Below are 13743 nucleotides of genomic sequence, written 5' to 3'. Positions count from 1 at the left end.
GAAAAGAGAGATGCAAATCAAAACCATAATGAGGTACCATCTCACTCCAGTAGCAGTAGCAAAGTTTAACAGAGCAGCAAGTAATAAATTTTGGAGAGAATGTGGCAAAATAGGAACTCTTAAAACATTGTTGGTGGGATTGTAAAATGGTACAACCATTATGGAAGGCAGTTCTGTGCTTCCTCAAAAAGCTGAACATAGAAATTCCATATGACCCAGCTATTCCACCCTGAAAACAAAGGGAACTGAGACACAAGTGGAGACTTGTACACCAGTGTTCATAGCAATGTTATTCACCATCACAAGCACATGGAAGCAGCCCCAGATGTCCAACCACAAATGAATGGATTGAGAAATTATGGTACATTTACACAATGGAATACTATGCAGCACGCAGGAGCAATGATTTCGTAAATTATTACCTAACTTGGGAGGAACTAGAGAGCACTGTGCTGAGTGAACTAACTTAGTGACACAAGGACAAATATTGTGTAAAACCATTATTATAAAATTAGTATGAGGACCCAAGGGGAGGTGGAAGCAGAAGGATGAGGATGTGCAGGGAAAGGGGGGATTGATCATGGGGATTTTATGGGGGTGGTGAGGGACATTGGAAGAATCTGGTCTGGGAAACAATGTATTTGAATTTTGTAAATAAACTACAATAATTTTTAAAAGTTGGTAAAATTTCTCAATTTCCTCATCTTTTACTTTAGCTGTTGGTGAATATATTTGAATAGCAGTTATATTTAAATCCTCACCACTTGACCAATAAGCAACATCATGACAGAGAGAAAATACTGAAATTTTTCAATGAATTTTCAATGCTTGGATCCATGGTCAACACCTTTGTTGCTATCAGTCAGGATATTATGGATGAATATAGCATTGGGAAAGTTGGCTATCAGTGAATCTCTCCAAAGTCTTGAAGAGTAGTGATGTCAGTTTAAAGACTAAGGTGCACCTGGTTCAAGCCACAGTATTCTGGTCACCTACTATGCATCTGAGAGCTGAACAATGAACAAGGATGATAGGAGAACAGTTGATGCATTTGAGTTGGAGTGTTGGAGAAGAGTGCCGAATATCCTGTAGACTGCCAAAGGAACAAATAGTTAAGTCTTAAATAAAGTGCCGCTGGAATACTCTGCAGAGTAAGGCTAGTGAAGCTTTGTCTCACGTACTTTGGACATGTTGTTGTTAGGAGAGGCTGTTCCTTAGAAAAGGATATCATGCTTGGAATGGTGGAGAATCACCAAAGAAGAGGAAGACCCTCAATGAAATAGACTGATGCAATGTCTGTGGCAATGGGCTCCAAGTGTAAGGTATAAAGAAGGTACAGAATAGAACAGGGTTTTGATCTGTTGTTCTCAAAGTCCCTTTGAGTTATATTCAACTCAGTGGTATTGAGCAACACGATGTAATTTATAGTAACAAACTAATAAAAACTAATCAATTTAATATATTTTTGAATGAATATTTCTTGAATGACGCATCAGTCTTTTTGTCTCTTTGTTGAACTGAACAATTTGGTGTTGCTGTGATGCTGCACACTGTTCCATAGTCTTGTCAAATACAATAATGGTTACCCATAATGTACAGTGTTTGGATGAGCTTCCAAATTGATTTATGCGGGGAAGCAGGAGTGGCATCCACTTCCTAAACTAGATGCCTCTGGAAACTCTACAAACTCTCTAAATGTACAGAAATGATGGTAGTTATAGAATAGAGTTCTATACAGAAACTATGTTAGTTATAGAACAGAGTTTAGGTCTTTTGTGCAAAACTTACATTCAGTCGTATTTGAATTAATGACACTTAGCCACTGACTGCTAAGTGAACTAGTGCTGTTATATCTGGAGGAACATTCTTCCACTTTGTACATCAGTCTTTGCCAATGTGCAGTATGAAATAACCTGGGTTGCTGTGATACTGAACCTTGTACCATTGTGGTATCGAATACCAGAATGGTTTCCCAATGTGGACAGGGTTTGGTGAGGCTCCCAGTTGTAAAACAGGTTTGTAAGCAGGAGTAGAATCCGCTTCCTAACCCACATGCCTCTGGAAACTCTATGAACTTGGAGAAGTAACAATAGTTACAGGAAGGCATTAGGTCTTTGTTCATAGAGATGCTATGAGTCGTGCTCGACTTGATGGCAATCAACAACAACAACAATCAACTTAATGTACATGATTTTGTATTTGTATACACAGTTTTGTATTTGTGTACACAATTTCATATTTGTGCGTACACACAAATGTATATAATTTATATATTCCTAAATATCCCCAGGTGGATATTTTATTCTTTATCTCTTACTAGATTCTGCTTTTAAAAATACATACATGTTCTTATGCATACATCTAATTCATTAAATAGAATAACTGCTCTCCTGTTAAATTGCCTATCTCTAACTATCCTTGAGCCTGAAGCCTGTGATATCACTTTTATTATGGACACTCTCAAGCAGAGAATATCTGGAGCCCAGATGTTCTCATTTCAGGATGTGAAGTTGTCAGCTGGCAGAGGGATACAACATGAGGGCAGAGATTCCAGCCTGGTTGGAGGCAAGAGAGGAATGAAGTGAAAGGATCAAAGGTGGTGCTTGCTCAGATGAATGTATCCTAGTTTTCTCTGGAGTTTGTGCTTTTTACACAAGGCCAAGCAGCCCTGGATTTGGGTGTGGGTGCAGTCTTCAGGCATATGGGCTTGTTGTGTGAGCTTCTTCGAGCTATTTCCAGCCAGCCATTCTCTAGACAACTTTTGTTGTGGGTTGTTTTTTTTTTTTTTGTTTTTTTGTTTTTTTTTGTTTTTTTGTTTTTTAGAGATTGCAAAGACAGCTTGAGAGTATCAGGTCTTCAGGAAAGACTGGAGTTGGATTATGCTCACATTATTATTGCCTTTTCTTCCTTCTCAAAATGAACTTACCTTCTGCATGGTGTTTTCCATCCTTTTCTGTCTGTCACATGGTGAACTTGAATTTGTTCCCTTTGTAGTTTGCCTTTGACTCAAGTCTCTTAGTGTATGCCACTTATCTGATGAGATTTGACATTATTTGCTCTGACAAACTTACCATCTCACCATAACCTCTTGAATTAGGACCAATTAATTTTATTCCTTCCACTTTAAAACTTGAGAAGTTAAAAAGCAATGGTATTTGGTTTAGGATAGAACCTTTTTAACTTTTTTTTTAATTGACAAGTGCTTCTTACTGTAAATTTATTCTCTGTCTCCTGACAACACTTTAAAAGTTGGCAAGTACTTGGCAATCTTTTTATGAGAATGGAATCTCACTAAGTTATTAAAAAACAGAATGAAGGAATTTGACAGGTGTGTGACACTTCTGCTTATATATTAATTTTGGGATGTTTCTATTAAAAAACCAACCAGTTGTCAACTTAGTATGACTAATGGTGATCACTGGGCTACATAGGGTTTCTAGTGGATGATTTTGTGGAATACACTCCAGAACCTCTTTTCCAAGGCATTTCTAGAAAGACTTCAACCTCTCACTGTTGATGTCACAGCTGAAAACATTAAACATTTGCCTTCCCCAAGGGCATCTGTTTTCGTGTAGGTTATAAGCACAAATGAATGGGGATTTGAAAACTAAACTGCAAACTCATTAGTGAGTCTCAGAGGGCCGCCAATGGCATAGTCCATACGTAACAAGTTGTGCTGTTAACCCAGAGATGGCACATCTTCAGCAGCAACTCCTCTGCAGAAAGATGAACAGCCTACTCCCATTACAATGAATAGTATCAGAAAGTCAATGGAGGATCTCAAGGCACCAGGACCAACTTGATGGTAGTGAATGAGACTGAGCAAATGTACTAATTCACTGACAGTGGCAAAGAAGCTCACCCGAAGAAACCATGGAAAAGGCAATGGGTGGTTGTTGTTGTTGCTATTAAGGGCCTTTGAGTTGCAAGTGACTCATAGCGACCCTATGAAGGGGAGTCCTCGACGCTTGGGTGCCTTTCATCCTCTCTCCAGGTTCATAGGGTTTTTGGAGGCAAGCTATTATGGAAGTGGATGCCACTCCTCCTTCCAAGCTTGTTTTCATCGGGGAGCTCCACCCCAGTCACTGTCCGCATTGGGTAACCAGCCATTAACACATTTGACACATCAGTGTCCCAGCCTTTTTCTTTGTGAGGGCATGATTTGAACTGAAGGCAGGCCCCATGTGCACCTGGGAAGACTCCACGTACACAGTAAAAAGTTTTCTGTAGGTAATGTTTTCAGCATTTAGCTGGAAAAGGGCTGCATTTTATTCTTAGAAAAGCATAGGTTTAGAAAAAAAAACACCATTTTCTGTTTCTAAATTATGAGTACAAAAGAAATGTCTTGGTTTTGGAGTAAGGCTTCAATATAGAGTTGCCAAAAGAAAAGTAATTTGTACCTTTTCATTTTTTATGTGAATTACTCAGCAAGACAAGACATGTGTTGTTACGCTCTAGAAAAGCCAGGGACCTGCCCAAATAAATTATGTGAGATAAGACAATGAATTTCCCTTGCTTCTTCTCTTTTTTAATTTATTGTCACAACTCTCCCAAATATTCAGTTCAAACCCTGAGTGATCTGAAATGTATCACTAAGAGAAATTATGGTGGGAAGCCAGGGAGTGACCTTTTTATTTTTCATAATAGCCTAAATGTAATAAAAGCCACATGTAGAATAGGCCTGCAAGAAGAGATAATCTGCAGAAGCATATGTTCAGTGTTAGAAATTAGAAATCTATTGCAAAACAGTGGGAGTATGTCATCATTAGAAATGACAGCTCAGCAGAGGCCCATATTGAAATAGAAATCCTCTCTGTTGTCATGCCACTCCTGTGTCTAATACAGGAAAAGAGAGAGACCAGCATCACATTCGGTACCCCAAATAAACCCAGCTTATGTGTTCATCACTGTAAGCAGCTCTCGACTCCAGAGTAAATCCTACAGGGTGGGACTATCTGAAGACTCAGACTTCATGGTTATTGTCCCTGTTTTTGAAATAGCTCATTATATGAGTTCTTTGTAAATAATAATAACAAAACCACTATGTTCATTTAGCATGCATTGAACAAGTACATACTGACTACTTCCCAGGCATCAGGTAGCACTGGGGATTTAAATAACTAAAACATGGTAGTGGTGGTTTGTGAGGACACCCAGGTTCAGTTCCCTGCCAGTGCTTCTCAGAGTATGCTCACCAGCCATCTGTTAGTGGAACCCTACATACTGCTGTGGTACTGAGCAGATTTCAGCATAGCTTCTGAACAAAGGTGGATCTTGGAAGAAGGATCTGGTCTGAAAAGCCAAGGAAAAAAATCCATATAGATCATATCTGTCTGATGGCATTGTGGGGTTGAGCTGGCACCTAACAGCAGGATTGTTGAATCCTTAAGTGGACTACATTCCACTGATGTAGATAGATTTGCCACCAGATAATTAGAACAGCAAGACAAATATAAGAAGCAAGCAGTAAATGCTGCAAGGACATGGAGGAAAGAGTAATTTTGGTGGACAAGTTCAGTAAAGATTCACAGTTGTGACAAGTTAGGAGGCCTTCGGAGTGCAAACGAGATTAGGGACTAAAGAGGTGCCAGAGGCATTGTGGTGGACGCTTCCTGTGTGGTATTTTATTTTCGCTTCCTGGCAGTGTTCTAACAAAATATTACACCTGCATGGCCTGAATGAACAGACATTCATTTTCTCGAAGATTCAGAAGCTAAGGGTCAAATCAGAGCTATGGTGTGGAGTCTGCGTTGTGTCTGCTGGTTGCTCCAAGTGTTCCTTGGTTCCTTGACTTGTAGATGATTATCGCATGATGTCAGACTTCTCCTGTGTTTGCGAGTGTGTGTATTTGTCTGTGTCTAATCTCTTTACAGCTCAGAAGTTATTAGGTTTAGAGCCCACCTACTCAGATATGCTCTAATTAACATAAGAATACTACAAATACAACTATTGTTATTGTTATGTGACGTCAAGTTGCCTGTGACTCATAGTGACCTTATGTATAACAGCCCTAAACTCTGCCCTATCCTGTGCCAGTCTCACCATCACCAACACACTTAGCCCCATTACTCCAGTCACTGAATCAATCCATCTCAAGGGTCTTCCTCTCCTGCGCTGTCCCTCCACCCTCCCCAGCATGAAGTCCCTCTCCAAGGACCGATCCCTCCTTGCAACATGTCCAAAGTATGTCAGACAAAGCTTCAGAATCCTTGCCTCCAAGGAAGAACCCAGCTTCACCCTCTCCAGGACAAACCTGTTTGTTTTCCTAGCAGTCCATGGTATATTCAGTACTCATCTCCAGCACCACAGCTCAAAGGCATCATTTCTCCTCCTATCAATCCTAGTCATTGTCCAGCTTTCTGATGCATAGCAAGTGATTGCAAAGACCGTGGCATGTTTCAGGTGCACCTTAGTCTCCAGAATGATACCTTTGCACTTCGGTACTTTAAAGAGGTCTATATTCCAACAGACATTTTGTCATTGTCATTAGGTTCTGTCATACCAGCTACAGCTGCTAGCAATCTTATCAACAACAGATCTGAATCTATCCTGTACCATACTCATGGTCTCGACTTCTTGAACTCATTGTTATGCTCACAGTGTCAGCCTACCTTGCTGAGAATCTTTCTCTGGCCCTTCACCTTTCCAGTATAATGTCTTTTTCCAATGACTTGTGCCTCTTGACAACATGCCCCAAAGAATGTGAGACAAACGTTCAACATCTTTGTCTGAGGAGCACTCTGGTTGCATGGTTTTAGAGTGACATAGTTCAGTCACCTGCTTGAGCCCATTTTAGTTTTATAGTTAATCTAGGATAAAATCCTAGCTTTTTCCCTGGCTCCAAGGTATGTATACCTCTTCATTCATGAATCACAATCCTGAGACCCAGTAGGCACCACCGGGCACTTTGCCTTCTCTAGAACTTTGCTCGTTCTGGTCTTAGTCTTTCCCCTTGGGTGCCCTCTTCTCAGCCTTCAGGTCTACCTGAAGGTGGTCCTCATCACTGCTTTTATTTGTTAGAGAACGTCCAAGCACTTAACACAGAGTTAGTAATGATCTCTAAATTTGTTGTGGGGTGGAGAGTGGTAAGACTTTCTGCATGTTGTTTAAAACTGAAAGGAGAGGAATGTGTCTTGAGATTTGCAGTTCTGGTATACTTTCTTCTGCCTTGAGAGTGAGAGCTAATTAAATTACTAAGGTAATCATTACCAACCACTTACAAGCAAACAAAACCATTCTCCCTTCCAATTTTTATGAGAATTAAAACCTCTTTAAAATAGATTGTGCTCCACTGTGAAACAAACATTTTTTTAAGCCATGATACAAGGACAAAGGCATGGGGGGGTGAGTTATATAGCTAATGAAATGAAAATATCCACTCATTCAAAGTAGGCTTCTCTTTGCAGAAATGCTTTGGTGAAGAGAAAAGAGTGAACAGTTTAAAAAAATTAGAAGAGAAAAAAAATTGTAGGCTTTTAAAACACTGGAGCTTTGAGTGACTCAAATAGTTAAGTATGGAGCAAATAATTGACAAGATGATGGTTTGAACTCACCTATATAAGATTCCTACTGAATGATCTAGGAAACATTAAAAGAAGATAGAGGGAATACACAGAGTAACTGTACCATAAAGAATTGGCCAGATATTTCAGAAAGTACCATCTGGTCAAGAGCCATTGGTAATGAAGGAAGAAGTTCAAGCAGCAATAAAGTCACTAGCCAAAAATGAGGCTCTAGGAACTTACCAAATAGGATTCCAGCTGATGTGTTTCAGCTAACAGATATAGCTCTGAATATACTCACCAGCCTATGCCAAAATCTTTGGAAGACTGCTGACCGAAAGAGATCCATATTTGCTTCCATTCCCAAGAATAATGATCCTATAGAATATGGAAATTATCTAACAATATCATTACTATCACAAGCAAGCAAAATACTGCTGAAGATCATTAAAAATGGCTAGAGCAGTAATTAGAGAATTGACAGACATTCGAGCTGGATTTAGAAGAGGCCGTGGCACCAGGGATCTCATTGCTGATTTCAGATGGATCTTGGCTGAAAGCAAAGAATACCGGAAGAATATCAATTTATGCTTTATCGACTATGTGAAGGCATTGACTGTGTAGATCGTAACAAAGAATCGCCAACCCTGAGAAGAATGAGAATGCCAGGATACTTGATTGTGCTCGTGCAAAACCTATACCTAGACCAAGAGTAGAGTAAGGGAACAGTATATGGTTTAACATTAAAAATATATGTGCCAGCTTTGTATCCTTTCTCCATACCTATTCAATCTGTATGCTGAGCAAATTATTCAAGAAGCTGAACTCTATGAAGAAGAATGTGGCCCCAGGATTGAAGGAAGACTCATCAGCCATCTGCCTTATGCAGATGACACAACCTTTCTTTGCTCTGAGGAAGACTTGGGCATTTGCTGCAGAAGATCAATATGAATTACATTTCAATGTCAAGAAAATTTTTAAAAGTCTTACTGGATTGGTAGGCAACATCATGATAGGTGGACAAAAGATTGAAATTGTCAGTGACTTTATCTTACTTGGATCCACAATTGACACTCTTGGTACAGTCTTTTAGAAACCTCTCCAAATTACTGAGGACCAATGATGTCAGTTTGAAGACTAAGATGCACCTGGTTTGGATCATAATCGCCATGCAACTGAGAGACATACTGAATGAATTAGGATGACAGAAGAAGAATTGATAACCACTGAGCCTTGCTCTTGGAGAAAAGTGCTGAAGGGATTACCAAAATAGCAAACAGAAGTGCTTTGGAGATGGTGCTACCAGAGTGCTCCATGGAGGCAAGAATGGTTAGACTTTATCTCACATCCTTTGGGCATGTGTTAGGAGGGTCTGTTCCTTAGAAGGAGTACTAGTGACCTAGTGGTTAGAAGATGTGCTCAATCCAAAAGACACATGGTAGATTTGAATCCCAAGGGCAAATCTACTTAACTGCTGCACTGGAGAAGTATGGGCAGTCTCCTCCCATGTGATTTTCTACCTTTGAAAACCTGCCCGAGGGTCCACTGAGAATTAGTTCCCACTTGACAGTTCATAACAACATTCCTTAGAAAGGGACAGCATGTTGGGAAAGGTGGAGTGTCAACAAAAGAAAGAAAACCCTTAACAAGATGGATTGATATTGATTGCAGCAGTGCATTCAGGTATGTTGGAGATGATGAGGACTGCAGAGTATGATAGGGTTCAAATTTGTTGTTTGTAGAATTGATATGATTCATACTTATCAACACCTAACAACAACCTTTCCTGCTATTCACTTTGTAATGCTTATCCTATTCCAGATTGTTGATTTCTAGACATACAATGTCTAATTATCACTCCTTTCAGATTACTCTTCTCTCCTTTTATTCTAGAGCAGTGTTCATTATCTGTTAGTGCTTTTCTCACTCCCCTCACCGACCCTGTATCCATCCTATTGTTGTAACATGGCCCTCTGCACTATTTGTCATTTGTGATTGAGATTTTTCACTCAGCATAATGACTTTCAGATACATCCATGTGGTATAGAATTTAATGAGTTTATTATTTTTCAGTGTAAAATTCTATAGTGTGGATATACCATAGTTTCTTTGTTCATTTGTTTGTTGATGGGCACTTGGACTGCTCCAGATCTTTGCTATTTCGAGTAATGCTGCAAGAAACAAATAGGTATGAAAGAATGACCACCAATTCCTTCGTCAATTTTCTCCAAAATCACAATTCAAAATGCCAATAATGATACTATAACACCCCCCAAGAAAAGCATGATAGAAATGTTGATTCCATATGTTATTCAAGATGCATGTGTAAAACAGATATTACTGGCAGGAAATGGAGAGATTGAGGGATACTATGAAAGTTGTGGGTGAAGGTAGAAGGGGAAATAGGGAGAGATGGAGACAGAGAAGCAGGTAAAAACAGAAAGGCAAAAAGAAAGCAATGTCAGGTGTTGTCAAACCACAAATCAAACCCACTGCCATTAGGTAGGGTTTCCCAGTTACTAGTTTTTAGCAGGTCATTTTTAGGTCTAACCAGCACTCCCACCTCCACCCCCACCTCCTGCTCTAGCCCTTTAAAAATTTGTTTCAGATGATATGAATTATTTAATTTTGTATTGTGATTTGAGTGAAAGTCTAAAAAGCATATTGTTTTTTTAAATCTTTTGTACATAAAATATTACATAACAATAATTATAATACACATAGTATTTGATCCATTTGTTCCACATTGCCCTTTAAAATTCTAATGAAAAACCAGCATGTATGGCTTCATCCTTAGCAGATTTCTGATGGTGTTGGAGGTGGGAGGTGGTTGCCTTGCTGTGACACTTGTGTGATTATGGAAGGCCGGGTGATGGAGGGCCATCTGATTTCATTTTACACTCAATCTTTGTCTAGAAAACCATTATTTTCTTCTCAGTGACTCACATTTCTCAAAAGCCTCTGATTTACTGTTTCAAATCCCTGCAATAACTTACCAAAGTTGTACTTCTGATCATTAAAGAGTTTGTTTTGTTTTGTTTCTGGGGACAGGGAGGGTAAGGAATGTCTGCTTAGGAACCAAAGAGCCAGCATCAACCTTGTAAATATTAGAAGTTGCGACCTGTCTTTTGGACTTTAGGCAGTCCACTGACATTGTTTTTGCCCACAGCTTGCCATGCGTCCTGTGCAGCATGCTGGGGGCCCACGGAGAGGAGCTGCTTGGCCTGCAAAGATGCCCTCCATGTGCTGAGAGAGGGCAGCTGTGAGAGCAGCTGTGGCGAAGGCTTTTACAACCACCAGGGCATCTGTCTCGGTAAGGACTGGGCTTTGGACATCAAAGCATCTTTTCCTTTGCTAGCATCTCTTTTCAAACCAACATTTCTTTTCCTTGACCAATAAGTAAATAGCTGCTAAAATGGAACAATGGTTTTCAATGGCTAGAGTGTTGAAAGTAGCTTTCCATAACTTTCCTCCAAGGTACCTCTGGATAGACGCAAACCGTCAGCCTTTTTATGTGTGTACCACCCAGAGGCTCTTTTTACAGACAGGATCCCCCTTTAAATGTTCTGACAGGTGTTTTTGATCTGTATAGTCACTATCGTATTATCCTACAAATGAAGATATTGAGACTTGGGTTATTCACTTTGTTAGGTGGCATCGAGTATGACTCATAGTGACCCTATGAACAAAAGATCTGAACCCTGTTCTAACCTGTACCATCCTCACACTTCCTGACACACAACAGCCCATTAAAGCAGTCACCATGTCAGTCCACCTGCTTGAGGGTCTTCCTTTTCTTCACCTATTCTGCACCCTTCCCAGCATTATGTCTTTCTCCTAGGAATAGCCCATGCTACCAAAATGCTCAAAGTATGTGAGACAAAGCCTCATCATTCTTGCCTCAAAAAACACTCCAGTAGCACCCTCTCCAAGACATATATGTTTGTTCTCTTGGTCGTCCATGTGATGTTCAGCGCTCTTCTCCAACACCACAGCTCAAAGGCATTAATTCTTTTTCTGTCTTTTCTATTCGTTGTTCAGCTCTCAGACACATAACAAGTAATCAGAGAGGCTATGGCCTGATTCAGGTGCATGTTAGTCCTCAAGCTGACATCATTACTCCCCAATAATTTGGAGAGGTCCCTAACTGCAGACTTTCCCAGGGCAGTGTATCTGCTTACTTCCTGCCTGCTGTTATCAAGGGTGTTAATTGTGGATCCAAGCAAGATGAAGCTGTTGACAGTTTCAGTCTCCTCTCTATCTCACATGTTGCTGGCTATTGATCCCGTAGTAAGAATCTTTGTTTTCTTGACATTGAGATGCAATCCATACCAAAGACTGCATTCTTCGATCTTCTGCAACAAGTGCTTCAAGTCCTCCTCATTATCATCAGGCAAGGTTGTATCATCTGCATAATGCAGGTTATTGATGAGTTTCCCCCCAATCCCAATGCCACACTCCACTTCATAAGGAGAAGAGGAGAACAACTACCTTTTCCCTTTTTCCAAGTCACTAATTCTTCATCAGTGAGTTGCTTCAGGATATGCATGTAAGCAAAGATAATGTCTTATGCCAACCAAGCCATCTTTGGTATTGTGCCACAGAATTAAAGCTGATGTAATTATTTTCCATTATGTTTTTAACACTTGATGATATATACTATAGTACAGTTCAGTGGTGCAGTTCTTTACTTCCATGTGAGAGATTCAGGTTTGACTCATGGCCAGTATGCTTTGTGCGCTTGTCACCATTCGTTTCTCAAAGGAAGCATGAGTATAGATTCCAGGTTAGGATGAACTGTGAGGAAAACCCTCTGCTTGTAAAAATCAGACACTGAAAATCCTGTGGATAACAGAAGTCCTGTCCACAGCCATCATATGGCTGGCACAGGCTGGACAGCACTTCCTTCCATTGTGCATGGGGTCTCTGGGAGCAAGGGGCCAAGTCTTGCAGCAAGCAACAAGAATCTAATAATAAAAGCAGAACTAGCTGAATGCTTTTTTTATGCCATGCACTATTTCAAGTGCACTATAAACATTAACCCACTGAGAGATAGGAAAGCATAAGGTGCAGCAAGCATAATCCTAGGCAAGTTAATCTCTCTCTTTGTGTCTGTTGCCCATATTAAAATGTGGAGAATGAAAGCACTTTGGGCAAATGAATGCACTCTGGTGCTGTAGTGTGTAGAGGATCTCTCTGGCTTTTTGAATCTACTCAAGACACCTCAAGAGAAAGAAGAGTAATCTCCTCCCATGTGATTTACAGTCTTGGAACTCATCCAGAGTAAAACTCAGTGCTTGGAACCAGCTGTGCGTTGGTTCTGAGTAGATAGCAATGATTAAGTGAATGCATTTAGTAGCTAATATAACAATCCCCAAAGAATTCCAGTCCTAATCTCCAGAACCTGTGATTATGTTACCTTCTGTAGCAAAAGAGCCTTTCCAATGTGATTAAATGAAGGGTCTTGAGGTGAGGGAATTATCCAGGTTCACTGTGATAACAAAGGTCCACGTGTGAAGATGATAAAGAGGATCATAATCAGAGAAGGGGATGTGAGGCTAGAAGCAGAACCTCAGTGTTGGTTTAAGTGGTTCAGGATGGAGACCATGAACAGAGCATGTAGGAAGGAGATGAATTCCCCACTGGAGCTTCCAGAAGGAACACAGCCCCTTACAGATTTGGATGTTGGGACTTCTGACTTCAAGAACAGCAAGATGATAATTCTGTGTTGTTCGGAGCTGTTACATTCTTGACAACTTGTTATAGCAATGATAAGAAACTTAAGATGCCCAACTGAGGAGATGGTTGAGAGGATTAAGAAAATGAATGCAAAGCACTTAGAGTGATGCCTGGCAGAGAGTCAGTGCTAGATAAGTGTTGTGTGTTTAATCTTCAGCATCATTTCTTGAAGTAGGTATCACCCTTATGTTCTAGAAGAGGAAACAGAGCAGTGAAGAAACTTGCCTCTGGCCACGTGGCTAATAAGTAGCAAGATAGAGGGTCTTAGTCCAGATCATCTGCCTCTGCATCCTAACTGCATCATCCGTTCATTGCCTCAGTCTAAGGCACACTTCTAACATACATCTGCCCATTTCTCTCTCTTCTTCCTGCCTTCTCATCCTCATTCCTCCTGTCTTGTCTTTGTCTTCTCTGTTGCTTCCATGACAGTGAATAGGGAGCAAACCACCCCTGTTATATGGTCAGGTCCTCAGTTAGAGTTCCTGACAATGAGTGAAAGCTT

General features: G+C 40.3%; 1 protein-coding gene across 1 annotated transcript in view; it reads left to right on the top strand.

The window, feature by feature from the left end:
- The window catches only part of FRAS1 (Fraser syndrome 1), a 470336-nt gene that overhangs the window by 87578 nt on the left and 369015 nt on the right, over window positions 1-13743 (top strand). The window contains exon 13 of the mRNA XM_006885294.1: window positions 10672-10815. Coding sequence (XP_006885356.1) covers window positions 10672-10815 — 144 coding nt within the window. The remainder of the gene's footprint in view (window positions 1-10671; window positions 10816-13743) is intronic.

The sequence above is a fragment of the Elephantulus edwardii genome, unplaced genomic scaffold (genome assembly GCF_000299155.1).
Source record: "Elephantulus edwardii isolate Elephantulus edwardi_28Jun2011 unplaced genomic scaffold, EleEdw1.0 scaffold00042, whole genome shotgun sequence".
NCBI lineage: Eukaryota > Metazoa > Chordata > Mammalia > Macroscelidea > Macroscelididae > Elephantulus > Elephantulus edwardii.
This window is presented reverse-complemented; position numbering and strand designations above follow the sequence as displayed.